This window comes from Salmo salar, chromosome ssa03 (genome assembly GCF_905237065.1).
Source record: "Salmo salar chromosome ssa03, Ssal_v3.1, whole genome shotgun sequence".
Classification (NCBI taxonomy): Eukaryota; Metazoa; Chordata; class Actinopteri; order Salmoniformes; family Salmonidae; genus Salmo; species Salmo salar.
Genome location: NC_059444.1, coordinates 10236288 through 10264271, shown reverse-complemented (window position 1 = coordinate 10264271; position 27984 = coordinate 10236288). Strand labels below are relative to the sequence as shown.

The 27984-nt window shown below is 43.0% G+C and overlaps 1 protein-coding gene across 1 annotated transcript in view; it reads right to left on the bottom strand.

Moving 5' to 3' along the window:
* The window catches only part of LOC106598248 (collagen alpha-5(IV) chain), a 46407-nt gene extending 22138 nt beyond the window's left edge, over positions 1 to 24269 (bottom strand). Inside the window, exons 1-22 of the mRNA XM_045714797.1 lie at positions 24264 to 24269; positions 22371 to 22433; positions 21865 to 21912; positions 21232 to 21306; positions 16680 to 16721; positions 16409 to 16499; positions 16114 to 16149; positions 15810 to 15974; positions 15454 to 15537; positions 15099 to 15188; positions 14913 to 14983; positions 14370 to 14558; positions 13877 to 13930; positions 13631 to 13723; positions 13272 to 13362; positions 12067 to 12161; positions 7996 to 8146; positions 7607 to 7714; positions 6404 to 6568; positions 5114 to 5200; positions 4793 to 4927; positions 4521 to 4616 (exon numbers count right to left, since the gene is read on the bottom strand). Of these exons, the coding sequence (XP_045570753.1) occupies positions 4521 to 4616; positions 4793 to 4927; positions 5114 to 5200; positions 6404 to 6568; positions 7607 to 7714; positions 7996 to 8146; positions 12067 to 12161; positions 13272 to 13362; positions 13631 to 13723; positions 13877 to 13930; positions 14370 to 14558; positions 14913 to 14983; positions 15099 to 15188; positions 15454 to 15537; positions 15810 to 15974; positions 16114 to 16149; positions 16409 to 16499; positions 16680 to 16721; positions 21232 to 21306; positions 21865 to 21912; positions 22371 to 22433; positions 24264 to 24269 (2035 nt within the window). The remainder of the gene's footprint in view (positions 1 to 4520; positions 4617 to 4792; positions 4928 to 5113; positions 5201 to 6403; positions 6569 to 7606; positions 7715 to 7995; positions 8147 to 12066; positions 12162 to 13271; positions 13363 to 13630; positions 13724 to 13876; positions 13931 to 14369; positions 14559 to 14912; positions 14984 to 15098; positions 15189 to 15453; positions 15538 to 15809; positions 15975 to 16113; positions 16150 to 16408; positions 16500 to 16679; positions 16722 to 21231; positions 21307 to 21864; positions 21913 to 22370; positions 22434 to 24263) is intronic.
* Positions 24270 to 27984: the final 3715 nt, after the last annotated feature.

Sequence of the window (27984 nt, the reverse complement as noted above, 5' to 3'; positions counted from 1 at the left end):
AGTGGAGACCCCGGTTGTGCTGGTGGAGGCGCTGGAAGAACTCCCTGTCTCTCCCAGCGGTCCATTGTCTGGACAACGCGGTCCATGGCGGTGCCAAGATGGTGGAGCATTGCTGCGTTCTCCCGGATGCGCTCCTCCACCCCTATACCTGGAGTACCTGCTCCTGCTGACTCCATAAGTTTGGTCCGGAATTCTGTAGGGGGTGCGTACTGGTGGCAGAGAAGTCAGGCACAGGAGAGCAAAAACTGATTTACAATGGCGCAATTTAATAAATAAAACCACTGTAAACAGAACAATAAATCAATGTGTAAACAAAACCTGTTACACACCAGCATAATGTGCACAAGCACTACAATAAACAATTTCAGACAAGGACATGGGGGGAACAGAGGGTTAAATATACAAAATGTAATGATGGAATTGAAACCAGGTGTGTGGGAAGACAAGACAAAACAAATGGAAAATGAAAGGTGGATCGGCAATGGCTAGAAGACCGGTGACGTCGACCGCCGAACGCCACCCGAACAAGGAGAGGGACCAATTTCGGCGGAAGTCGTGACAGGTATGACGACTGCGTGGTCCCATGGTGTTTATACTTGCGTACTATTGTTTGTACAGATGAACGTGGTACCTTCAGGCATTTGGAAATTGCTCCCAAGTATGAACCAGAGTTGTGGAGGGCTACAATTTATTTTCTGAGGTCCTGGCTGAATTCTTTAGATTTTCCCATGATGCCAAAAAAAGAGGCACTAAATTTGAAGGTAGGCCTTGAAATATATCCACAGGTACACCTCCAATTGACTCAAATGATGTCAATTAGCCTATCAGAAGATTCTAAAGCCATGACATAATTTTCTGGAATTTTCCAAGCTGTTTAAAGCCACAGTCAACTTCCGACCCAATGGAATTGTGATACAGTGAATTATAAGTGAAATAATCTGTCTGTAAACAATTGTTGGAAAAATTACTTGTGTCATGCACAAAGTAGATGTCCTAACCGACTTGCCAAAACTATAGTTTGTTAACAAGAAATGTGTGGAGTGGTTGAAAAACTAGTTTTAATGACTCCAACCAAAGTGTATGTAAACTGCTGACTTCAATTGTATGTATATATATATATATATATATATATATATATATATATAGAAACACATACAAGTATATAAATCTGTGTTAAAAATATATATATTTGCCTTTATTATTTTCCCCTAACCCTACCTCCCCTCCCCTAATTGGAGTAAACTAATGGACAACAACAGCTTTGTTGGTTTTTAGTCCCATCCCTCAGCTACCCTCAACCCCTCCCATCTATCTCTGAACACCATCCAGTTTTGATTTTCTATTTGCCATATATTTTGTGCTGTGCTGTTTTACAAAAGTTCTGAACCTTTTATATTCTCATAGTTTTTTAACAGATTGTAAATGAAAGATTAACATTTTTGCTAAGAGTATTATTATATTATTGATGGATTGACTATGACTTTTCAAATCACCCAGCAGTGCTATCTGCAGAGTTAGCTCCATGTAAATGGAGCTATCAGCCATTCCTGAACCTGCGTCCAAAAACAAGCTACATATGGACAAGTATCAAAACAAATGCAGTAATGATTGTCTCTTTGCAGCTAAATCTGCATAGCTGGAATGGGTGTATCCCCCATATATATTACATTCTATTGGTTGCAAGAATTTTGTATAATAATTTAAACTGAACAATTTTCTGATTCATTATGTGTATCAGAACTCTGCCAAAACAGCACACAGTTACAGTCACTCAACCTTCTAGACAACTTGAAACAGGTATTGAAGTCACCTAGGCTAGCTAGTGCTAGCCAACTTATTTCGCCAATTAGCTTCAGTCGGCAAGTGTGCCACCATGGCAAAGTTGGTTTGACATTGGATAGCCTATCTCTGGGGCTAGTTAGGGACCACCAATAAATTACACTATGTAAGTGAGAAAATATTTTCATGTTGCACATCTTTTAGTTGTCTGATTAAATGCTTTAAGTAGTTGTATATGCTTACCCATTCATAATACACAGGCATGCTTACCCATTCATTTTACACAGGCATGCTTACCCCACTCATAATACACAGGCATGCTTACCCATTCATAATACACAGGCATGCTTACCCATTCATAAATACACAGGCATGCTTATGCTTACCCAATTCATAAAACACGTGCATGCTTACCTCATTCATAATACACAGGCATGCTTACCTGGATGAAATGATGATACATGGTAAAGAATCTGTATATATCCGATTGTATATACTGTAACTGTCTTATGGTGAGCAAAAGACCAAAGTTCACGACACAGTCTTGAGGTAGTCAGTCTCAGTCTATTTAGGAGGCCGGAAGGAACTATGAGGAACTATGAAGAACTATGAGGAACTATGAAGAACTATGTGGAACTATAAGGAACTATGAGGAATTATGAGGAACGTGAAACAACCTTTCTTTATTTCTATATAGCTGAACTCTTTGTGAAATCTCGTAATTGGTTCTGACTTCTGCAAATCAGGTTCCCACTTGTCCTTGATTGATATCGTGCCAGGGATGGACTGACCATAGGGTTTATGTAGTTAATGTTTCCCGTGTCCGTCTTCATTCTACTTTAATAAATCGGGTTCAATAACACAATATGAACTCTGTTGTTCTCTGACATTTGCAAATCAGGTTCTGAACAATTAACACCATCCTTTGTATATGTAGTGCTGTGACTTACGGGTAGATGGGATTGTTAATGTAGTGCTGTGACTTACAAGTAGATGGGATTGTTTATGTAGTGCTGTGACTTACGAGTAGATGAAATTGCGTATGTAGTGCTGTGACTTACGAGTAGATGGGATTGTTTATGTAGTGCTGTGACTTATGAGTAGATGAGATTGTTTATGTAGTGCTGTGACTTACGAGTAGATGGGATTGTTTATGTAGTGTTGTGACTTACGAGTAGATAAGATTGTTTATGTAGTGCTGTGACTTACGAGTAGATGGGATTGCCCGGGATAGCGATACCATGACAACATCCTCAATATTAGCATGGTTTGCATTTCATGTCAAAAATCATCCTTAAGTGTGTGAAATTGATTGTGCAGCTGAATAAAGTTTCTTTCACTTCTTCGGGCTAGGGGGCGGTATTTTCACGTCCGGATGAAAAGCGTGCCCAAAGTAAACTGCCTGCTACTCAGGCTCAGAAGCTAGGATATGCATATTATTTGTATATTTGTATAGAAAACACTCTGAAATTTCTAAAACTGTTTGAATAATGTCTGTGAGTATAACAGAACTTATTGGCAAAACCCCGAGGACAAACCATCCAGGAAAAAAATAAATTGAGGTCACTGTGTTTTCAATTCGTTTTCTATGGGAAACTATATTTATGAGGCACCTGGTTGCAGTTCCTATGGCTTCCACTAGATGTCAACAGTCTTTAGAAATTGGTTGATGTTTTTTTTTGAGAAATGAAGAAGTAGGGCTGTTCAATGTGATTGTCAAGCCAAGTGGACTCTATTGTGTTTTGCGCGCGACCTGGAGCTTGCTTACACGTTGTTTTTATCCGCTATTGAACACAGTATATTCCGTCTTAAATGTTATCGATTATTTACGTTTTAGGATACCTAAGGTTGGATTAGGAAAGTTGTTTGAAATGTTTGGACCAAGTTTACAGGTAACTTATTAGATCATTTGTAGTCATGTTGGGCGAGTTGGAACCTGTGTATTTCTGAATGAAATGCGCCAAATAAATGGACATTTTGGGGATATAAAGAAGGAATTTATCAAACAAAAGGACCATTTGTGATGTTTCTGGGACGTTTTGGAGTGCCAACAAAAGAAGATCTTCAAAGGTAAGGCATGAATTATATCGTTATTTCTGACTTTTGTGTCGCACCTGGCTGGTTGAAATATGCTTTGTATGTGGGGTGTTGTCCTCAGATAATCGTATGGTTTGCTTTCACCGTAAAACCTTTTTGAAATCTGACACAGTGGCTGGATTAACAAGAAGTTAAGCTTTATGTTGATGTATTACACTTGTGATTTCATGAAAGTTAAATATTTATAGTAATTTAATATTAATTTGGTGCTCTGCAATTTCACCAGATGTTGTCAAATCGATCCCGCTAAAGGGATTTGATCCCTAAGAAGTTTTAAGCTGATTTCAATATGACTAAAGATGGTGATAGGTATTTATGTAACTAGGCAAGTCAGTTAAGAACAACTTCTTATTTACAATGACAGCCTAGGAACTGCCTTGTTAAGGGGCAGAAAGACAGATTTTCACCTTGCCAGCTCAGGGATTCGATCTTGCAACCTTTCAGTTACTAGTCCAACGCTCTAACCACTAGGCTACCTGCCACCAATATCTAGTATTGGTCATGCTGATATCAGGGATATTGACTTGCTCAGTTTTTTTTTTTTTTTAATGCGTTACCACAACTACCATCACTCCAGCAGTCACTACCACGAAGCATGACGTTTCCTTTTCAAGTTTATAATACACACACACACACACACACACCTCTCGACCCATTTCCTGGGTCGCCATCCCTCCCATCAATGCCTTTGGGTCCAGGATATCCAGGGTGTCCTTTAGCACCATGGAAACCAGGCAGACCTATTGCATAAGAGACAAACAACATGTTAACGTGTTAAATGACCATATCAATCACAATTATTCGAATAGCAATTCTCTTACAACACATTGTCCGAGATTCAAATGGAAATGATCTTCTGCATAAATACCGCAGTGCACGTTTGATTGAATTGTTCGCTCATCTCTATGGCACTCACCACGTTTCCCAGGGTCCCCTGGGGGCCCATGTATGTCTGTATTGGATGATGGTCCACAAGGGCCTGGGGGCCCGTCGTCCCCCACAGAGCCTGGTACACCCCTGTGACCTTTCTCCCCATCAGGGCCAACCGACCCTGCCCAGAACCACATCCCCCCAAAAAATCATACAATCTATTGTCATAATTCACACCTTTATCATGATTGTGTAAGTTTCACAGTTTATTTGTACATGTGAGTGTTGCGCGTCTGTATGTGTGTGTGTGTGTGTGTATGCACGCCCATGTGTGTGTGTGTGTCTGTACATCTGTGTGACCTCTGACCTTTGGGACCGGGTGGTCCTTCAGGTCCAGGTGGGCCGTCAGGGCCCGGTCCAGATCTTCCTTCCAGCCCAGGGTCACCTCTAGGACCTGTAGTAGGTAACATATACTACTGTAGGAGGTAACATATACTACATCAACTACTGTAGTAGGTAACATATATTACATCAACTACTGTAATATGTAACATATACTACATCAACTACTATAGTAGGTAACATATATTACATCAACTACTGTAATATGTAACATATACTACATCAACTACTATAGTATGTAACATATACTATATCAACTACTGTAATAGGTAACATATACTACATCAACTACTGTAGTATGTAACATATACTAACTACATCAACTACTTTAATAGGTAACATATACTACATCAACTACTGTAATAGGTAACATATACTATATCAACTACTGTAATAGGTAACATATACTACATCAACTACTGTAGTAGGTAACATATACTACATCAACTACTATAGTATGTAACATATACTATATCAACTACTGTAATAGGTAACATATACTACATCAACTACTGTAGTATGTAACATATACTAACTACATCAACTACTGTAATAGGTAACATATACTACATCAACTACTGTAATAGGTAACATATACTACATCAACTACTGTAATAGGTAACATATACAATATCAACTACTGTAATAGGTAACATATACTACATCAACTACTGTAATAGGTAACATATACTACATCAACTACTGTAGGAGGTAACTTATACTACATCAACTACTGTAATATGTAACATATACTACATCAACTACTGTAGTATGTAACATATACTATATCAACGACTGTAATAGGTAACATATACTACATCAACTACTGTAACATGTAACATATATTACATCAACTACTGTAGGAGGTAACATATTCATGTAAAAAAGACATTAACCAAATCCCTGGCATTAGACTATCTCATGGTAATGATACTGGAGCACTCAATGTTTTTCCACATTCAATGCAATCAAACTTAATTTATCCCCTTGAGGCAATTCCTACTAGGGCTACGGCGGTGAATCAGACTTATAAAACAAAACAGGCATAGACAATACAGACAAGAACATGCCTTCATCTGAGACCAGTGTAACTTGGCTGAGCCTTATAATAAGACAGTATACTCTAAGTGCTCATTCATACTTATATCATGTATTCATGTATTACATCTGTCCTCTTTGAAGTGTTACCAATGTGTTCAATGTGTCAGTGCTGTTACTGTACCTGGGGTTGAATGTGTCAGTGCTGTTACTGTACCTGATGCACCTGGTAACCCGTCTCTCCCTCTGCCTCCCATCTGTCCAGTCAGGCCCTGCACTCCGGGTCCGGAGGCCCCAGGGGGCCCAGGGTCACCAGCCGGACCTGAACTTCCAAAGCCCGGGGCGCCAGGGTCCCCGCGCGAACCCATCTCTCCATTAATACCTGGGTAAGAGGGGAAAGTCATAGAGTAGTGGATAAGAGCAAAAGAAAGCAAGGAAATATGGAAATAGTGGACAGAGGGAAAGGAAGAGAGGGAGAAAACGAGATGGGAGAGGGAGATAAAGAGAGAGGGAGAGGAATAGAGGGAGAGGAAGAGAGAGTAAGCGAGAGAGGGAGAGGGAGAGAAAGAGGGTGATGAAGAGAGGAAGAGAGAGGAAGAGAGAGAGAGAGAGAGGAAGGGAAAGAAAGAGGGAGAGAAAGCGAGGGAGAGGGAGAGGGAGGACGAGAGGGAGAGCAAGAGAGGGATAGAAAAGAGAGAGAGGGAGAGGAAGAGAAAGAGGGAGAGAGAGGGGGAGAGGAAGAGAGGGAAAGAGAGGGAGAGGAAGAGAGAGGGGGAGAGGAAGAGAGGGGAAGAGAGAGAGAGGGAGAGGAAGAGAGAGAGGGAGAGGAAGAGAGAGGGCAAGAAAGAGAGAGGGAGAGAAAGAGAAAGGAATAGAGAGAGGGAGAGGAGTAGAGAGAGGGAGAGGGAGAGAGAGGAAGAGAATGAATGAGAATGGAGAGTGGTAGGAATGAACAAAGAGAGAAAGAGAAAATGATTATGTTGTCTCGAAGACAACCAGTTGTATGTTAGAGACATTAGGAAGACAACCAGTTGTATGTTAGAGACATTAGGAAGACAACCAGTTGTATGTTAGAGACATTAGGAAGACAACCAGTTGTATGTTAGAGACATTAGGAAGACAACCAGTTGTATGTTAGAGACATTAGGAAGACAACCAGTTGTATGTTAGAGACATTAGGAAGACAACCAGTTGTATGTTAGGGACATTAGGAAGACAACCAGTTGTATGTTAGAGACATTAGGAAGACAACCAGTTGTATGTTAGAGACATTAGGAAGACAACCAGTTGTATGTTAGAGACATTAGGAAGACAACCAGTTGTATGTTAGAGACATTAGGAAGACAACCAGTTGTATGTTAGAGACATTAGGAAGACAACCAGTTGTATGTTAGAGACATTAGGAAGACAACCAGCTCACCTGGGGGTCCAGGTCTGCCTGACAGCCCTGGTGGTCCGGTTGGGGCTTCAGTACAGCAAGTAACTGCGTAACCAGGAGGTCCTTGGGAACCATCTACACCTTTACTTCCTACAAACATATCAGGCATAAGGCCATAAGTACCTGGGAGTATGTGTACCAGTGTTTAAATACATTGGTGTGAATTTGACAGAGTGTATATGCCTCAATTTAACTGTGCATGAATGCGCTGAAAGAGTGAAAGATGGAGTGTGTGATGGATATGTTGTGATGGTGAATTTGTGTAAGTGTCCGTGTGTGTGTCCCATGTCCGTGTCGTGTCTGGGTCTACCTGTGCTGTGTCTGGGTCTACCTGTGCTGTGTCTGGGTCTACCTGTGTGTACAGTAAGTACCTTTGGGGCCTGAGGACCCATTGAGGCCGGGTGGTCCCGGACTCCCTGGTCGGCCCAGTACTCCTGGATCTCCAGGAGGGCCCTGGGCCCCAACACCACCTGGGAAACCTTTAAGGCCGGCTGGACCTAGGATCTCAAACCCAGCATCACCCTGAGAGTGGATGGAAGGATGAATGATGGTTAGATGGGTAGATGGAAAGACTAATGGAAGGGTCGATGGATGGGTAGATGAAGGGTAGATTGATTCAGATTGATTCAGACTCAGATCGACAGACTGACTGACAGGCATGACGACAGACAGACATGACGACAGACAGACATGACAGGCAGACAGACAGGCACCGACAGACTGACTGACAGACCCAGATCGACAGACTGACTGACAGGCATGACGACAGACAGACATGACAGGCAGACAGACAGGCACCGACAGACTGACTGACAGACTCAGATCGACATACTGACTGACAGACAGACAGGCACAGACAGACAGGCACAGGCAGACAGGCAGAGGCAGACAGGCAGAGGCAGGCACAGGCAGGCAGACAGACAGACATGACGACATGCATGACAGGCAGACAGAAAGGCACCAACAGACATGACAGGCAGACAGACAGGCACCGACAGACTGACAGACACAGATCGACTGACTGACAGACACAGATCGACTGACTGGCTGACATGGATCAACTGACAGACAGACACAGATCGACTGACTGACTGACAGACAGACAGACACAGATCGACTGACTGACTGACAGACACAGATCGACTGACAGACAGACAGACAGACAGACAGACAGACAGACAGACAGACAGACAGACAGACACAGATCGACTGACTGATCGACTGACTGACTGACAGACAGACAGACAGACAGACAGACAGACAGACAGACAGACAGACAGACAGACAGACAGACAGACAGACAGACAGACAGACAGACAGACAGACAGACAGACAGACAGACAGACAGGTGTTTTTTGGTAGGTTTCTACACTACTTTCCGGGTCACAACTCCTGCAGCTCTGTCACACGCTGGGTCTGTACATAGTTAATGGTAGGCTTCGAGGGGACTCTTACGGTATGTACACCTACAGCTCATCCCTTGGCATTACTACTGTAGATTACTTTATCACTGACCTCAACCCAGAGTCTCTCAGAGTGTTCACAGTCAGCCCACTGACACCTCTATCAGATCACAGCAAAATCACAGTCTACTTGAACAGGGCAATACTCAATCATGAGGCATCAAAGCCAAAGGAACTGCATAATATTAAGAAATGCTATAGATGGAAGGAAAGTAGTGTAGAAACTTACCAGTAAAACAATTAGGCAACAACATATTTAATCTCTTCTAGACAACTTCCTGGACAAAATGTTCCACTGTAATAGTAAAGGTGTAAACTTGGCAGTAGAAAACCTAAACAGTATATTTGACCTCTCAGCTTCCCTATCAAATCTAAAAATTGCAAGCCGACAACCTAAGAAAATGAACAACAATGACAAAAACAATGCAAAACCTAAGAAAGAAATTGAGAAACCTATCCAACCAAAAACATAGAGACCCAGAAAACGGGAGCCTACGCCTTCACTATGGTGAATCACTAAAACATCAGAAATCAGCTCAATTTAACTGAAGAATCCAGAGAATCTAACCACTTCTGGGAAAATTGGAAAACACCAGTGGAGGCTGCTGAGGTGAGGACGGCTCATAATAATGTCTGGAACGGAGCCAATGGAATGACATCAAACCATGTGTTTGATGTAGTGGATACCATTCCACCATTCCGCTCCAGCCATTACTAAAAGCATGTCCTCCCCAATTAAGGAGCCACCAACCTCCTGTAGAACACACTAAACAAACAACAACACGAAGAGTTATCTATCCAAAACGTAGATGTATATATAAACCACTTCTCCAATCTTTTTGGCTCTATAACAAAGAACAAACAGCAAAAACATATACATGATCAAATGCAAATCTTAGAATCAACTATTAAAGACTACCAGAACCCACTGGATTCTCCAATTACAATGAATGAACTACAGGACAAAATACAAACCCTCCAACCCAAAAAGGCTTGTGGTGTTGATGGTATCCTAAATGAAATGATAAAATATACAGACCACAAATTCAAATTGGCTATACTTAAACTTTTAAACATCATCCTTAGCTCTGGCATCTTCCCCAATACTTGGAACCAAGAACTGATCACCCCAATCCACAAAAGTGGAGACAGATTTGACTTCAATAACTACCGTGGGATACAGCAATCTTGGGAAAATCCTCTGCATTTTCATTAACAGGAGACTCGTACATTTCCTCAGTGAAAACAATATACTGAGTAAATGTCAAATTGGCTTTTTATCAAATTACCGTACTACAGACCACGTATTCACCCTGCACACCCTAATTGACAAAAAAAATTGACTCAATTTGGCATAAGGGTTGGGTATACAAATTGATGGAAAGCGGTGTTGGGGGAAAAACATACAACATTATAAAATACATGTACACAAAAAAATTGGCAAAATTGGCACAAAAAAACCCACATATTTCTTTCCACAGGACTGTGGGATGAGACAGGGATGCAGCTTGAGCCCCACCCACTTCAACATATATGTCAAAGAACTGGCGAGGGCACTAGAACAGTCTGCAGCACCCGGCCTCACCCTACTAGAATCTGAAGTCAAATGTCTACTGTTTGCTGATGATCTGGTGCTTCTGTCTCCAGGTCTGCACAGATTCTGCCAGACCTGGGCCCTGACAGTAAATCTCAGTAAGACAAAAATAATGGTGTTCCAAAAAATACAGAAATACAAATTTCATCTAGACACCGTTGCCCTAGAGCACACAAAAAACTATACGTACCTCGGCCTAACAATCAGCACCAAAGGTAACTTTCACAAAGCTGTGAACGATCTGAGAGACAAGACAAGAAGGGCCTTCTACACCATCAAAAGGAATATAAAATTCAACATACCAATTAGGATCTGGCTAAAAATACTTGAATTAGTTATATAACCCATTGCCCTTTATGGTTGTGAGGTCTGGGGTACATTCACCAACCAAGAATTCACAAAATGAGAGAAACACCAAATTGAGACTCTGCTTGCAGAATTCTGGAAAAATATCCTCAGTGTTCAACGTAAAACACCAAATAATGCATGCAGAGCAGAATTAAGCCGATACCCGCTAATTATCAAAATACAGAAAAGAGCCGTTAAATTCTACAACCACCTAAAAGGAAGCGATTCCCAAACCTTCCATAAGAAAGCCATCACCTACGGAGAGATTAACCTGGCGATGAGTCCCCTAAGCAAGCTGGTCCTGGGGCTCTGTTCACAAACACAATCAGAGCCCCAGGACAGCAACACAATTAGACCTAACCAAATCATGAGAAAACAAAAATATCATTACTTGACACATTGGAAAGAATTAACAAAAGAACTGAGCAAACTAGAATGCTATTTGGCCCGAAACAGAGAGTACACAGTGGCAGAATACCTGACCACCGTGACTGACTCAAATTTAAGGAAAGCTTTGACTATGTACAGACTCAGTGAGCATAGTCTTGCTTTAGAGAAAGGCCACCGTTGGCAGACCTGGCTCTCAAGAGAAGACAGGCTATGTGCACACTGCCCACAAAATGAGGTGGAAACTGAGCTGCACTTCCTAATCTCCTTCCAAATGTATGACCATATTAGAGACACATATTTTCCTCAGATTACACAGACCCACAAAGAATTAGAAAACAAATACATTTTAATAAACTCCCATATCTATTGGGTGAAATACCACAGTGTGCAATCACAGCATCAAGATTTGATGAAAAAGGACAAGAAAGGGACAACAAGTGAAGAACAAACACTGTTGTAAATAAAACCCATATTTATTTTCCCTTTTGTACTTCTTTGCACATCCTTACAACACTGTATATAGACATAATATGACATTTGAAATGTCTCTATTCCTCTGGAACTTTTGTGAGTGTAAATCTTACGGTAATTAAAAAAATTGAATAGACAGATAGACAGACATGACAGGGTCAGTATTCAGTAATGACCTTTGGCCCTGGAGCCCCAGGGAATCCCATTACGCCGGGTCGTCCAGGATTGCCACTTCCAGAGGTACTTGGGCGTCCCGGCTGCCCTTTGTCACCTAGGAGACAGACAGCATCACAAGTCCCACAAACTGGTGCTAACACACGAGTATACACTGAGTGTAAAAACATTAGGAACACCTTCATTATATTGAGTTGCAACCCCCCTTTTGCCCTCAGAACAGCCTCAATTCGTCGTGGCATGGACTCTACAAGGTCCCGAAAGCGTTCCACAAGGATGCTGGCCCATGTTGACTCCAATGCTTCCCACAGTTGTGTCAAGTTGTCTGGATGTCCTTTGGGTGGTGGACCATTCTTGATACACACAGGAAACTGTTGAGCATGAAAACCCAGCAGCGTTGCAGTTCTTGACACAAACTGGTGCACCTGGAACCTACCACCATACCCCGTTCAAAGGCATTTTAATATTTTGTCTTGCCCATTCACCCTCTGAATGGCACACATACACAATCCATGTCTCAATTGTCTCAATGCTTAAAAATCCTTCTTCAACCTGCCTCCTCCCCTTCATCTACACTGATTGAAGTTGATTTAACAAGTGACATTAATAACGGATCATAGCTTTCACCTGGATTCACCTGGTCAGTATGTATCACGGAAAGAGTTGTGTACACTCAGTGTATATAATATATAGTATATAATAGTATATAATATATACACTAACACATCTCCATTGGTGGTCCTACGTGGCTTGGTTGGTAAGACCATGGTTCTATAGCAAAGCCAGGTTTGTGGGTTAGATTCCCGCTGGGGCCACCCATTCGAAAATCTTTGCATTCACTGATGTAAGTTGCTTTGTACAACAGCGTCTGCTAAATATGATATATTATCTAATGTCTGTCATACAATCAGACAATAGACACGGGTACGGGAAGTAGGGGTGCTGAGGTGCTGCAAAATATATACATTCTGTTGCACTGGGCGTTTACTAGTCCTGTATTAGCAGACCGATAAAACAACTAATAATAATAATAATAATAAACAAACTACTTCCGGCGGCTATGACTAAATTAATCCTCACGTGAGATAACGACTCAGACAAAACATCAGTCTTGTTCACATTACAGTGTCATTCCTGTTATTAAGATATTCAAAGGGATCGACATGTCACAAATAACTATTCAAAAAGGTTTGCCGACATGGCTCACCTTTCTGTCCAGTGGGTCCTCGTCTTCCCAGGGTGGAGAATACACCCCTGTCCCCTTTCTCCCCCCGGGTTACCAGCACCACCACGAGGACCTGTGTGGACAAACTCAACTCTGTGATAATGTCCTATTGCGTTGTTTATGTTCTTTGTCAGGTAGAATGGCAGAAAAGCTTATAAAGTTAGAAATGAAATAGCCTGGAGTCTAAACTAATATGCTATGTTTCACCACTGTTGTGAAGTGAAACAGTTTGGACTCCAGGCTAGAACTGAAATGCCACTAAACTCAATGTAGTCTAGACCTCCGGTCCTCCAGCCACCTCCCACCCATGCTGTGGTTCGGTCCCCACCCGGGGAGCTCACCTGGGGGGCCCCGTGTGCCCGGCAGCCCCACCTTTCCCGGTAGGCCTGGGACTCCCTGGTCAGACACACTGCTGCAGGGCTCACCCTTCTGACCTGGTGGGGATAGGGGAGAAAATGGAGTCAGACCATCAACTGATATAGGGACATTATCATTGAGTTATGGAAACACACAGCCAGAGGGTGTACACGTCTAACACAGTCGAAGGAGCAAAAAGGAGCAGGTATTGGTGTGTTGCTTTAAGGTACCTCGGTAACCAGGTGTACCAGGTAGACCTGGTACCCCACTATTGCCTTTAGGTCCTGAGGGGCCAAGCGGTCCTATGCCTACTGGACCTGGTGAACCGTCTGGTCCTGGGTATCCCTGTGGCCCGGGAGGGCCTGGGACACCAATATCTCCCTTCAGACCCAGTGGCCCATAGTACTGGCACAGACAATCATCCAAATATCAGTTCTTCACAAAACATTACTTTAACAGACTTACGTAACATTACACATCGACATTACCATTCAGCCAATAAACTCAGTCTAACAACAAACTATTATCACTACCTCAAATTAATATTCATAACCAATCAGAATATCAGAAGGCATAACCTAACTACTTAAAGTGACAGTTCACCCAAATTTGAACTGTACTTCAGTTTAAAAAATACCAAAAAATGCATTCAAATCATTGCTTTGCATTTGAGAAGAAAGATACATTTTAGTGATAGAAATCGTAACCATTTAAAATCCTCACTGGATCACCCTTAGGGCCTTGTTGGCCCTTGCGTCCACGGAAGCCAGGGGCCCCGTATAGGCCGTCCAGCCCTGATCTACCAGCTGGTCCTGGGGCTCCTTTCTCTCCCTTTATCCCCTGGTGGTTGCGGGAACCTGAATTTCCTTTTGGCCCTGGGGGTCCTGGAACACCTGAAGGGCCATGGAGACCCTGTAACACAGACAGGAGTGGTTGTCATCGATACGGTAATTTAGCAACCTTGGATACGTTATTCCAGCGATACCACAGATACAGTAGCCTAGCAACACCATGGATAAAGTATCGCAGCAACACCATAGATACAGTATTCTGTCAACACCACAGATATGGTATCCTAATAAAACCATGGATAAGGTATACCAGCAACACCATGGATACAGTATCTAAGCAAAACTACTAAGCAAGATGTGTCACTATGGAAATAATATAACTGCAAAACCACAGGCAGTCACAGTGACATCACAAGGTAAAATAAAAACGGTATTTAGTATCTGTATGGCAGAGGTATGATGCAGGAGGTGTCACCTGTTGTCCAGGTGATCCCGAGGCTCCTTTGAGTCCTGGCTCTCCTTTGGGTCCTGGTCCTGCACTAAAGCCTGTGGGATGAGGGTTTATTTAAATAGGTGAAATACTCCTATTCTATAGGACAGACAAAGATTTTTGTTCTACACAATACATTTCTCGCTGAAAGTTCTGTTACGTTGCAGGTACCTGGGAGTCCAGGCTGACCAGGGGAACCTGGGGGTCCCGGCTCTCCCGACCCTTTTCCCGTACACAAACTACAGACCTCTCCTTTCTCACCTGTAGTGGAGAGAGGGACACAGTGACAATCGACAGCAAAACTGAGCATCCCAGGTGAGCATAATATTCCAATAACAGCACTCAAAGATCGTTGAGATTGAGATTTCATAATATTTAGATTTTTCTACCAATAACACGCCACAGTGTTGATGGTGTCTGAAGTCAACCAATGAGAGACACAGTAGAGATCTAGGACAGCCCAGCCAATCAGTATACTCAATACTGACTGCCCCTCCAATCAGAAGAGGAATCAGACAAAGCTCACCTTTCAATCCATATTGGCCACTGTACCCTTGTTCTCCCTTGGCTCCCTTTGCCCCCGGAGGTCCTATAAGGCCCTTCAGATTATCTGCAACAAGAAACAAATAAGTACATTATCTTTAATCAAATAAGATCCCAGTGGGATCAAAAAGTTGCCATGTTATGTGTGCGTCTCAATTAAAATCACTGTGAGAGATTATCAGGATCCATATTCATAAAGGTCCTCCCCTGTCCATGTAGTCTTATTTATTATGATCAAATAGCTAAAACTGATTCTAGATCAGCACTCCTACTTTGAGATGTTTTATAAATATAGGCTCAGGGCTGGAGAGATTACTTTATTTATGGAGAGAGTCTAACCTGAGTCTCCAGGTGGTCCCGGGGGTCCAAGGTCTCCAGATGTTCCTTGTGAGCCTTCCCTGCCTGGCTCTCCCTGGATGATGGGTCCTGGTTCTCCTTTATCCCCTTTAGGCCCACTGTGGCCCTTCACTCCCCGATTGTCGGGATCTCCTTCGTAGTTAGGACCTGTGTAGGGGGAGATAGCCCATGATGGAGACTGAGTATGTGTGTGTGAGTGTGTGTGTGTGTGTGTGTGTGTGTGTGTGTGTGTGTGTGTGTGTGTGTGTGTGTGTGTGTGTGTGCTTGCGTGTGGATCAGCGCTTACCTGGAGACCCAGGAGGCCCCTGGAAACCAGTGACACCTGGAAAACAGGTTGATATTATTAGCTATACGGACACACTGATTGGTCATGTTGGTTAATGAGGCAGGATTATACAGTGCTACTTCACATCTGATTGGATAGGGAGAGGGTGAATATTATTATTAGCTATACGGACGCACTGATTGGTCATGTTGGTTAATGAGGCAGGATTATACAGTGCTACTTCACATCTGATTGGATAGGAGGAGGGTGAATATCAATAAGGGTGTGAACTGTATGCCGGATGAGCGTAGAGTACCGGGGGGACCAGTAACCCCAGTGGGCCCCAGGGGGCCAGTAAATCCTGGTTGTCCTTTGGGGCCAATTACGGCACAGCCAATCATGGTCACCTATGGAGAGACCAGAGAGACCAGGGCATGTGTTCATAAAGTGTCTCAGAGTAGGAGTTCATGTAATCTTAGTCCTTCTAATCTTATTCATTACGGAAGGTTTCATTTGCATGTGTCTGTAGGTTCATCCTTCGCTCCAGATGTTGATACTGACATTATCAGGCACTTTGACTCACTCACCTCCCCAGGGTCTCCGTCTTGACCCTGGTCGCCCTTCTGTCCCTAGTAGACACACAACAAAAATCAGTATTATTGGCACACGCACACATTCTCAACATGAAATGAATGGTAGTAATGACTGACCCACGGTCCAGGTATTCCATCAGGTCCTGCTAAACCAGTATTCCCCTTTCTCCCCTAAAAATGGCAAGAGTGTATAATCACCATAGTTACATATACACAAACACAACACGCATGAACACAAAAACAAACACAGTACACACACACACACACACACACACACACACACACACACACACACACACACACACACACACAAAATGCATTACAAAACAGTAACATAATCAACAATGTTAGACAGAAAGAAACAGATTTCTGATTGACAGGACAGCTACCTCATATCCAGCAGGCCCTTGATGCCCATCCTTCCCTGGTCTTCCCTAAAAGAGAAATGATGATAGTTAGTCCTCCAAAAGGAGAAGGCATATCTCTCATACAGCTAATTATCAAAACCCCCATCACATTATTACATTGAATCCCATGTTAATTCTATCACATGGCTCAGAGGCATGAAATCCTTACATCACTGTCATCGTCATAACCATAACACTCATCACATCACACATTCTCAATGCCCTTGAATTGACAGTCACATAGGCAGTATAATGGCTGAATGTGGCAGTGTTTTACCTCAGTGCCAATGCCCCCCTGGTCCCCTTTTTCCTTAAAGTTGACCTGGCCAGCATAACCCTGATGACAGACAGAGAGACAGACAGACAGACAGAGAGATTGAATAGACAGACAGACAGACAGACAGACAGACAGACAGACAGACAGACAGACAGACAGACAGACAGACAGACAGACAGACAGACAGATTGAACAGACACACAGACAGACAGAGACAGACAGAACAGACAAACAGACAGAGATATTGAACAGACAGACAGAGAGAGTGAATAGACAGACAGACAGACAGACAGACAGACAGACAGACAGACAGACAGACAGACAGACAGACAGACAGACAGAGAGATTGAATAGACAGACAGACAGAGAGATTGAATAGACAGACAGACAGACAGACAGACAGACAGACAGACAGACAGACAGACAGATTGAATAGGCAGACAGACAGACAGACAGAGAGATTGAATAGACAGACAGACAGATTGAATAGACATACAGAGATTGAATAGACAGACAGACAGAGAGATTGAATAGACAGACAGACAGAGAGATTGAATAGACAGACAGACAGAGAGATTGAACAGACAGACAGACAGAGAGATTGAATAGACAGACAGACAGACAGACAGACAGAGAGATTGAACAGACAGACAGACAGAGAGATTGAATAGACAGACAGACAGAGAGATTGAATAGACAGACAGACAGAGAGATTGAATAGACAGACAGACAGAGAGATTGAATAGACAGACAGACAGAGAGATTGAATAGACAGAGAGATTGAATAGACAGAGAGATTGAATAGACAGAGAGATTGAATAGACAGACAGACAGAGAGATTGAATAGACAGACAGACAGAGAGATTGAATAGACAGACAGACAGAGAGATTGAATAGACAGACAGACAGAGAGATTGAATAGACAGACAGACAGAGAGATTGAATAGACAGACAGACAGAGAGATTGAATAGACAGAGAGATTGAATAGACAGAGAGATTGAATAGACAGAGTGATTGAATAGACAGAGAGATTGAATAGACAGAGAGATTGAATAGACAGAGAGATTGAATAGACAGAGAGATTGAATAGACAGACAGACAGAGAGATTGAATAGACAGACAGACAGACAGAGAGATTGAATAGACAGACAGACAGACAGACAGACAGACAGACAGACAGACAGACAGACAGACAGACAGACAGACAGACAGACTGAACAGACACACAGACAGACAGAGACAGACAGAACAGACAAACAGACAGAGATATTGAACAGACAGACAGAGAGATTGAATAGACAGACAGACAGACAGACAGATTGAATAGACAGACAGACAGACAGACAGACAGACAGACAGACAGACAGACAGACAGACAGACAGACAGACAGATTGAATAGACAGACAGACAGACAGACAGACAGACAGACAGACAGACAGACAGACAGACAGACAGACAGACAGACAGACAGAGAGATTGAATAGACAGACAGACAGAGAGATTGAATAGACAGACAGACAGACAGACAGACAGACAGACAGACAGACAGACAGACAGACAGACAGACAGACAGATTGAATAGGCAGACAGACAGACAGACAGACAGAGAGATTGAATAGACAGACAGACAGATTGAATAGACATACAGAGATTGAATAGACAGACAGACAGAGAGATTGAATAGACAGACAGACAGAGAGATTGAATAGACAGACAGACAGAGAGATTGAACAGACAGACAGACAGAGAGATTGAATAGACAGACAGACAGACAGACAGACAGACAGAGAGATTGAACAGACAGACAGACAGAGAGATTGAATAGACAGACAGACAGAGAGATTGAATAGACAGACAGACAGAGAGATTGAATAGACAGACAGACAGAGAGATTGAATAGACAGAGAGATTGAATAGACAGAGAGATTGAATAGACAGAGCGATTGAATAGACAGACAGACAGAGAGATTGAATAGACAGACAGACAGAGAGATTGAATAGACAGACAGACAGAGAGATTGAATAGACAGACAGACAGAGAGATTGAATAGACAGACAGACAGAGAGATTGAATAGACAGAGAGATTGAATAGACAGAGAGATTGAATAGACAGAGAGATTGAATAGACAGAGAGATTGAATAGACAGAGAGATTGAATAGACAGAGAGATTGAATAGACAGAGAGATTGAATAGACAGAGAGATTGAATAGACAGACAGACAGAGAGATTGAATAGACAGACAGACAGACAGAGAGATTGAATAGACAGACAGACAGACAGAGAGATTGAATAGACAGACAGACAGAGAGATTGAATAGACAGACAGACAGAGAGATTGAATAGACAGACAGACAGAGAGATTGAATAGACAGACAGACAGAGAGATTGAATAGACAGACAGACAGACAGAGAGAGAGATAACTATCAAGTAAAGACAAGATTCCAGGTAACACTTTATTTGACAGTGTCACTATGACATGGGCATGAATGTGTTATAACACTTGCCATTAGGTGTCATGTCCATTCACGACCACTCATGTCAGATGACCATTGTCATGACCCCGATATCTGTTTGCTAATAACGGCACATACATAACACCCCATGGACAGCAACCTTCCTGAGGTCAGGGGTGTCCAATGGTAGACTAACATGTCATAGTGAAACGACACTGTCATACGAACATGTCATATAAAATGGAACCTGATTCCATCTATAGAACATAGGTGATTAAAAGCGAGATACGTATGTGGACTGGAAAACAAGGAGATGACTTACAGGTGAACCCTTACAGCCCTTCTCACCCAGATCCCCTGTCTCCCCCTGCAGACAGAAAAGACAAGGGTCAGCTGACCATCCCACCAATCAGCAAGGTTTTCAGATTGGTTGTACAGATTTCCTGAAGGGTAGATAGTAACATTACTGCACACATCACAGTATTAGATAGTAACATTACTCCAGACACACAGTATTTCTTGATTCATCACAGTAATGACAATATTAACCTTGATCTGATTATTATCAGGTCACAGTTAGAGGCACTAAAAAGCTAGCTCATGCAAAACTTTGCATTGTGCTTGATTGAGCTTGCCTGCAATGAAACCAATAGAAACGTCCCAAAAGTGCAAACCCCACCCACTTGACATTCCAGGCAAGCAAAAGCAAATGCTCAAAATATTTGAACGATTTCAAATTATACTGAACACAAATATAAATGCAACATGCAACAATTTCATCGATTTTACTGAGTTACAGTTCATATAAGAAAATCAGTCAATTTCAATAAATTCACTAGAACCTAATCTATGGATTTCACATGACTGGGAAGGCCCACCCACTGGGGAGCCAGGCACAGCCAATCAGAATGAGTTTTTTCCCACAAAAGGGCTTTATTACAGACAGAAATAGTCCTCAGTTTTATCAGCTGTCCGGGTGGCTGGTCTCAGACAATCCCGCAGGTGAAGAGGTCGGATGTGGAGGTCCTGGGCTGGCGTGGTTACACGTGGTCTACGGTTCTGAGGCCAGTTGGATGTATTGCAAAATTCTCTAAAACAACGTTGTAGGCGGCTTATGGTAGAGAAATGGACATTCAATTCTCGGGCAAGAGCTCTGCCAATTGCACGTTCCCTCAAAACTTGAGACATCACATTTTAGATTGGCCTTTTATTATCCCGACATGCTACACTATGCTTACTATCAGGGATGTAAACACATTTGTGCACAACAATTGAAGGGAAATACATTTTTTGTGCATATGGAACAATTCTGGGATATTTTATTTCAGCTCATGAAATATGTTGCATTTCTATTTTTTGTTCAGTGTAGTATTTAAACCTAGGTCAGACTTGGTGTGACCATACCTTCAAATCGGAGGGAGCATGGGCATATAGCTTGATCCCTTTGGGTCCCGGGACTCCAGGGGGCCCTTGGTGTCCCTTCGAGAGAAAAGGGAACCAGTCACACATATATCCTGTCGTTGGAATGGAATCCACCTGTATGCTAGTTATATGACATCATGATGCTAGAATGACTCATTAAATGAGAGAAACCTAGTCCAAGAGGGTAGGGAGGGTTAGTACAGATAATTATAAACATGAAGACACACGTTCACATTATGTTACACATGTAAATTCAAACAAGAAAAACACACATCGAAAGCATTCCCAACTTCATATTTCAAGTACAGCTCCACAGACTGGCCACGTGGTGGTGTAGTCTTGCCGACTGCAAAACATAGCCTACTCCATAAAAAAACATTCAATGACACAATTTTGAAGTAATTGGATGCTGTATAGGTATAAATTATATGTAGGGTTATGAGCTTTAGCAAATATAATGTTACATATAATCAAGAATTAAAAGTAAGCATTTAAAGCATTCGAATTGAGAGACTCAGTTTATGGAGATAATATGAGGAATAAGGGATATAGGGGAGTGACACATGGAATGAATGGTACCACATAATGTGAGTTACAGTGAAGTAGTGTCTTTACCTTTGGACCACAAGAGCCAGGGATACTGGAGCTGCGTCCCTCTTGACCCTACAGCAAATAACATCAGTTACAGCACAGCTGAGCCACCTTCACACACACACACACACACACACACACACACACACACACACACACACACACACACACACACACACACACACACACACACACACACACACACACACACACACACACACACACACACACACACTGTGACCTATTACCTTTAACCCTGGGGCCCCGGGTAGACCTAGCAATCCCTAGATAGAGAGTAGTAAGAACAAGGAAAGAGGTCAAGACATAACTATACCTAGTACATCAACAACACTAACACCAGAGAACTGACTGTTACAAAACCTTCATGGAGCAGTACAGTACTGCACAGTAAGATGCAATCCAATGTCATCTCTGTGAACATGTCATTGAAGAAGACAAACATCACAATACATTAATATAGCATAAAACATTTATAACACAGTTGAGACCAGGCGCAATAATTCACTCACAATGGCACCACGGGGTCCAACGTCCCCTTGTTGTCCTGTCGGTCCTGTTACACCGCGGACACCCTGTAAGACACCACAGACAGATGGGTTAATGTCTATCTCTGATAGGATCCCTGTGAGACACCACAGACAGATGGGTTAATGTCTTTCTCTGATAGGATCCCTGTGAGACACCACAGACAGATGGGTTAATGTCTATCTCTGATAGGATCCCTGGAAGACACCACAGACAGATGGGTTAATGTCTATCTCTGATAGGATCCCTGGAAGACACCACAGACAGATGGGTTAATGTCTATCTCTGATAGGATCCCTGTGAGACACCACAGACAGATGGGTTAATGTCTATCTCTGATAGGATCCCTGTGAGACACCACAGACAGATGGGTTAATGTCTGTCTCTGATAGGATCCCTGGAAGACACCACAGACAGATGGGTTAATGTCTTTCTCTGATAGGATCCCTGTGAGACACCACAGACAGATGGGTTAATGTCTATCTCTGATAGGATCCCTGTGAGACACCACAGACAGATGGGTTAATGTCTATCTCTGATAGGATCCCTGTGAGACACCACAGACAGATGGGTTAATGTCTGTCTCTGATAGGATCCCTGGAAGACACCACAGACAGATGGGTTAATGTCTATCTCTGATAGGATCCCTGTGAGACACCACAGACAGATGGGTTAATGTCTATCTCTGATAGGATCCCTGGAAGACACCACAGACAGATGGGTTAATGTCTATCTCTGATAGGATCCCTGTGAGACACCACAGACAGATGGGTTAATGTCTTTCTCTGATAGGATCCCTGGAAGACACCACAGACAGATGGGTTAATGTCTATATCCTGGCAGATCGGGGCATCATAAGCTAGGTTGTTTTCTTCTTCGTGGCTATGTGTATCGGGTGTGTGAGGTCATAGCGCGCAAACAAGTGATAACGTTACTCCTTTCTGCTGATCGAATTGTCAATGATGTTCAAGCCAGCCTCTGTTCACCTCATATCTCCAAGCAGCTGTGCCCTTGGAAGATATGAGAAGAACAGGATGGACTGAAGAACTGTGGTCACTTCTCAGAGGCTCTTTGTCTTATGCCGTGTGACCAAGTTACTCAGAAGCCAAGATGATTGGAAACAATACAGGTCTATTCTGTTCCTCAAGTTTATCTCCAACCAGAGTCGCCAAGGATGTCCTTGACTATACGCCTAGACCAACTGCTGAGAGCTAAAAGGAATTGGTAGAATATAAATGTCTATTGTTAAACATATTCATTGTTAACTATTAATATTAAACAAATCAGGTAAATATGTAATTTTTCTCTCACAGATTAATTTTACAGGGTGGTGAAAGTGCATGGAATGAGTTTGTGGATCCTTTCAATAATTATCCATAATAATAACCTCATCATGTAGAATAACCTACCCTCACATCCTACCCTCACAGCCTACCCTCACAACCTACCCACACAGCCTACCCTCACAGCCTACCCTCACAACCTACTCTCACAGCCTACCCTCACAGCCTACCCTCACAGCCTACCCTCACAGCCTACTCTCACAGCCTACCCTCATAGCCTACCCTCACAGCCTACCCTCACAGCCTACCCACACAGCCTACCCTCACAGCCAACCCTCACAGCCTACCCTCACAACCTACTCTCACAGCCTACCCTCACAGCCTACCCTCATAGCCTACCCTCACAACCTACTCTCACAGCCTACCCTCACAGCCTACCCTCACAGGCTACCCTCATAACCTACCCTCACAGCCTACCCACACAGCCTACCCTCACAGCCTACCCTCACAGGCTACCCTCACAACCTACCCTCACATCCTACCCTCACAGCCTACCCTCACAGCCTACCCTCATAGCCTACCCTCACAACCTACCCTCATAGCCTACCCTCACAGCCTACCCTCACAGCCTACCCTCAAAGCCTACCCTCATAGCCTACCCTCATTGCCTACCCTCACAGCCTACCCTCAAAGCCTACCCTCACAGGCTACCCTCACAATCTACCCTCACAGCCTACCCACACAGCCTACCCACACAGCCTACCCTCACAACCTACCCTCGCGGCCTACCCTCACAACCTACCCACACTGTATCTGCGAGCTGTTGGCTTGAGAGCACATGCCAAGACCAGAGGAGGCACATTTTCTATTTAACGCAACAGTTTGTGACCAAACTATCGGTAGAGTTGAAAATGCATTGGAAACACATTGAACATTTGATTTTTTATTCGGTACATGAAAACGTAAGTGAAAAATTACATTTTGCGTGCACTATGTCATCACACACTGATTTTTATACGCGAAAAAAAAATCTGTTTGGTGGACACATCTGGTGGGAAAAGAGGATTTGATTAGTGTTTTCATAGTGAAACTGTCATCTTGCCTATCAGTGTGCAAGGTGATCCGTATTACCATATCGCTTGCTTAGTGAATACCTCTTCCCTCCGATCGGGCTCATACCTGGCTCAAAACTCGGGACATCTGCCTCGCAAACACACGTGACCACCCTCCTGGAGCATTTCAACCTAACGTGCCACCAATTAAGACCTTCTTCAATGGCGTAAGGGGCAACACTTCAGGGCAGGCTGAGGAGTGAGTTTCTGCTACACATACACCCATCAAAACCTCTCTGATCGCTACAAGTGCAGGAAGTAGAGGTCCATTTTGGATTGGGAAAAAGGTTGACTAGGAAGTATAGAGGAAGTGGAGGATGGAACTGAAGCTTGAGGAGAAGATAGACAGAGGAAGAGAGTGATGCTATATTATGGGATGCTGTGAGTTACCTGGTCACCGTCCCTTCCTCGGGGTCCAGGTCTCCCTGGCTGTCCAATCCCAATTAACATTTGGGATTCACCCTGCACACACACACATGCACACACACATACACACACACATGCACACAAAATGTTAATTCTGCTGATAATTATAATGACAATGATGGCGATGATGACGAAGAAGAAGGAATGAGCAGGAGAAGGAAGAAGAGGTGGCGAGATTACCTTTGGTCCAGGTGCTCCAGGTAAACCCTAAAAAAAAGGAAAAAAAAGAAAGACAAATAAAAACATATTTTGACAGAGTAGTTAAACACACAAATAAAAAAAAGTTGTGTATCCATCCATCTTACTCTTAATCCATCATCACCACCACAGGGACCAGCTGGACCATTAGGACCTCTCTCACCCTGTGGAGACATGTTGTTAACATCACTCAGAATGAATGTGGCGCCACCTCCTACGTGGAACACTATTACCCTACTGTCATGTGTGCTCCCTCTCCTGCCACTAGGTCACCAGGCTGCTCGTTATGGCGCACACCTGTCACCAGCGTTACACGCATCTGTGCATAATGACACTCACCTGAACTCCATCACCTCCTTGATTACCTGCCCTATATATGTCACTAGGCTTACCTACCTGGCGACAGGTAGCCTAGTGGTTAGAGTGTTGGACTAATAACCAAAAAGTTGCAAGATCAAATCCCTGAGCTGACAAGGTAAAAATATGTCGTTCTACCCCTGAACAAGGCAGTTAACCCACTGTTCCTAGGCTGTCATTGTAAATAATTATGTTCTTAACTGACTTGCCTGATTAAATAAAAAACCTCCCTTTGGTTTCTTTCCCCAGTCATCATTGTTCCTGTTCCTTGTCAGTGCTCTGTTTGTGTTTCTTGTTTTGTTCCATTTATTAATTAAATGTTTTCAGTCCCTGAACTTGCTTCCTGACTCTCAGCGTACATCGTTACACCTACATAATGCATTACCTTTTACCAGTGGACACTTAGTCTGATCCATATTAGGAAATAGGGTGCCATTATATGGGATGATTGTGATACTATGTGAAGTTAGACGGTAGTGATGATCCTGCTGTCTAACTAGAGTGTGTGACTATCTGTAAGTCTTGTCTACATCTGAATAGCTTGGGGTGATACCTTTTTTTTTGTCAGACAGGTTCACATAGAGAGAGATTTATGGGACAATAGCCATTGTTACTCCACCTCTGTCCCATTGCATCCTGGGGAACCTGGCTGGCCCATTGGTCCTTGAAGGCCTGGGATGCCCTATTAGAAGAGTCAAGTGAATATTACACACACAGACAGACAGACACAGACACACACACACACACACACACACACACACACACACACACACACACACACACACACACACACACACACACACACACACACACTCTTACCTGTAGACCTGGTGTCCCAGAAAATCCTTCTTTACCTTCAGGTCCCTGAAGAAATAAACAGGACTGTAGTTTTACTAAATATACAGCAAACACACACACACACACACACACACACACACACACACACACACACACACACACACACACACACACACACACACACACACACACACACATATACCATTTACATATCAGCAAAGACATTTGTGGAAAGTTACCCGATTGCCATCTGTTCCTGGAGGTCCATGAGGGCCCACATCTCCCTGGGAAAGACAATTAAAACATGATTCAGATGTGATTTCACACATTACTGTCCCCAAAAACATGGACGAGTCATGGTGTGCTACCTTAGCCTGAGAGAAGAGGATGGATTACTGTGGATCAGAACAATGCCCTGCATTAACCACATTACACACACACACACACACACACACACACACACACACACACACACACACACACACACACACACACACACACACACACACACACACACACACACACACACACACACACACACACACACCTCGTTACACGTTCATCCCTTCCTGGGGTAGAACTAAGGGGTTTGCAGTGTTACAGATTGACGAGTTGTTTTCATGTATCAGTAACTGACATCGTTTAAGCCTTGTGTCTTATGAACACTACAAATACAGGGGATATCATCTTAGGAAAAGTGATATTTGAAGCGCCCTTTGTCATATTTTAGTAACTGCCAACATTTAAGTCTTACGCCTAAGAAAGAGATCTAGTGTTCAGTCTTATAAATGCTAAATACCTGTAAAAAAAAAAAAGGAAATTATTGTTCACCCAAAAATATGTTTTAACGGCATTGATCAATGTATTTTTTTAACGATCAACCAAAGAAAACTAGGTCTTCACTGTACGGTGCAGTTCCTGTAGAACACGTGTGTCATAATCATTCCACCCTCCCTCCCTCACACACACACACACACACACGCACGCACGCACGCACGCACACACACGCACGCACGCACACACGCACGCACACACACGCACGCACACACACACAACGTAGTTATATTGCCAACATTACAATATGCTATTACTTAGCACATATTACACAAACAAATGAAGACCACATACAGTGACAGAGTTCAGACAATGTTAAATGACATTTGTAAAGAATAGCCATTAGATATCATGTATAGTATAACGTTATAGAGGTAGAGCTCCTGCGACTGGGGAAACAGAGACAATTCTACCTGGCACAAGGACAAGGGGCCCAGTGAATGTGGTGCAGATACTGTCCAGATACTGTCTTACCCTGTTAGAACTGGACTTGGGGGGGACAGGTAAGGTAGTGAGTTTGTTTTTGCATCTGACAGTGAAACAGTCATCATATCCAACAAGACCCCAGGACTTATCATTGTAACTGAGCC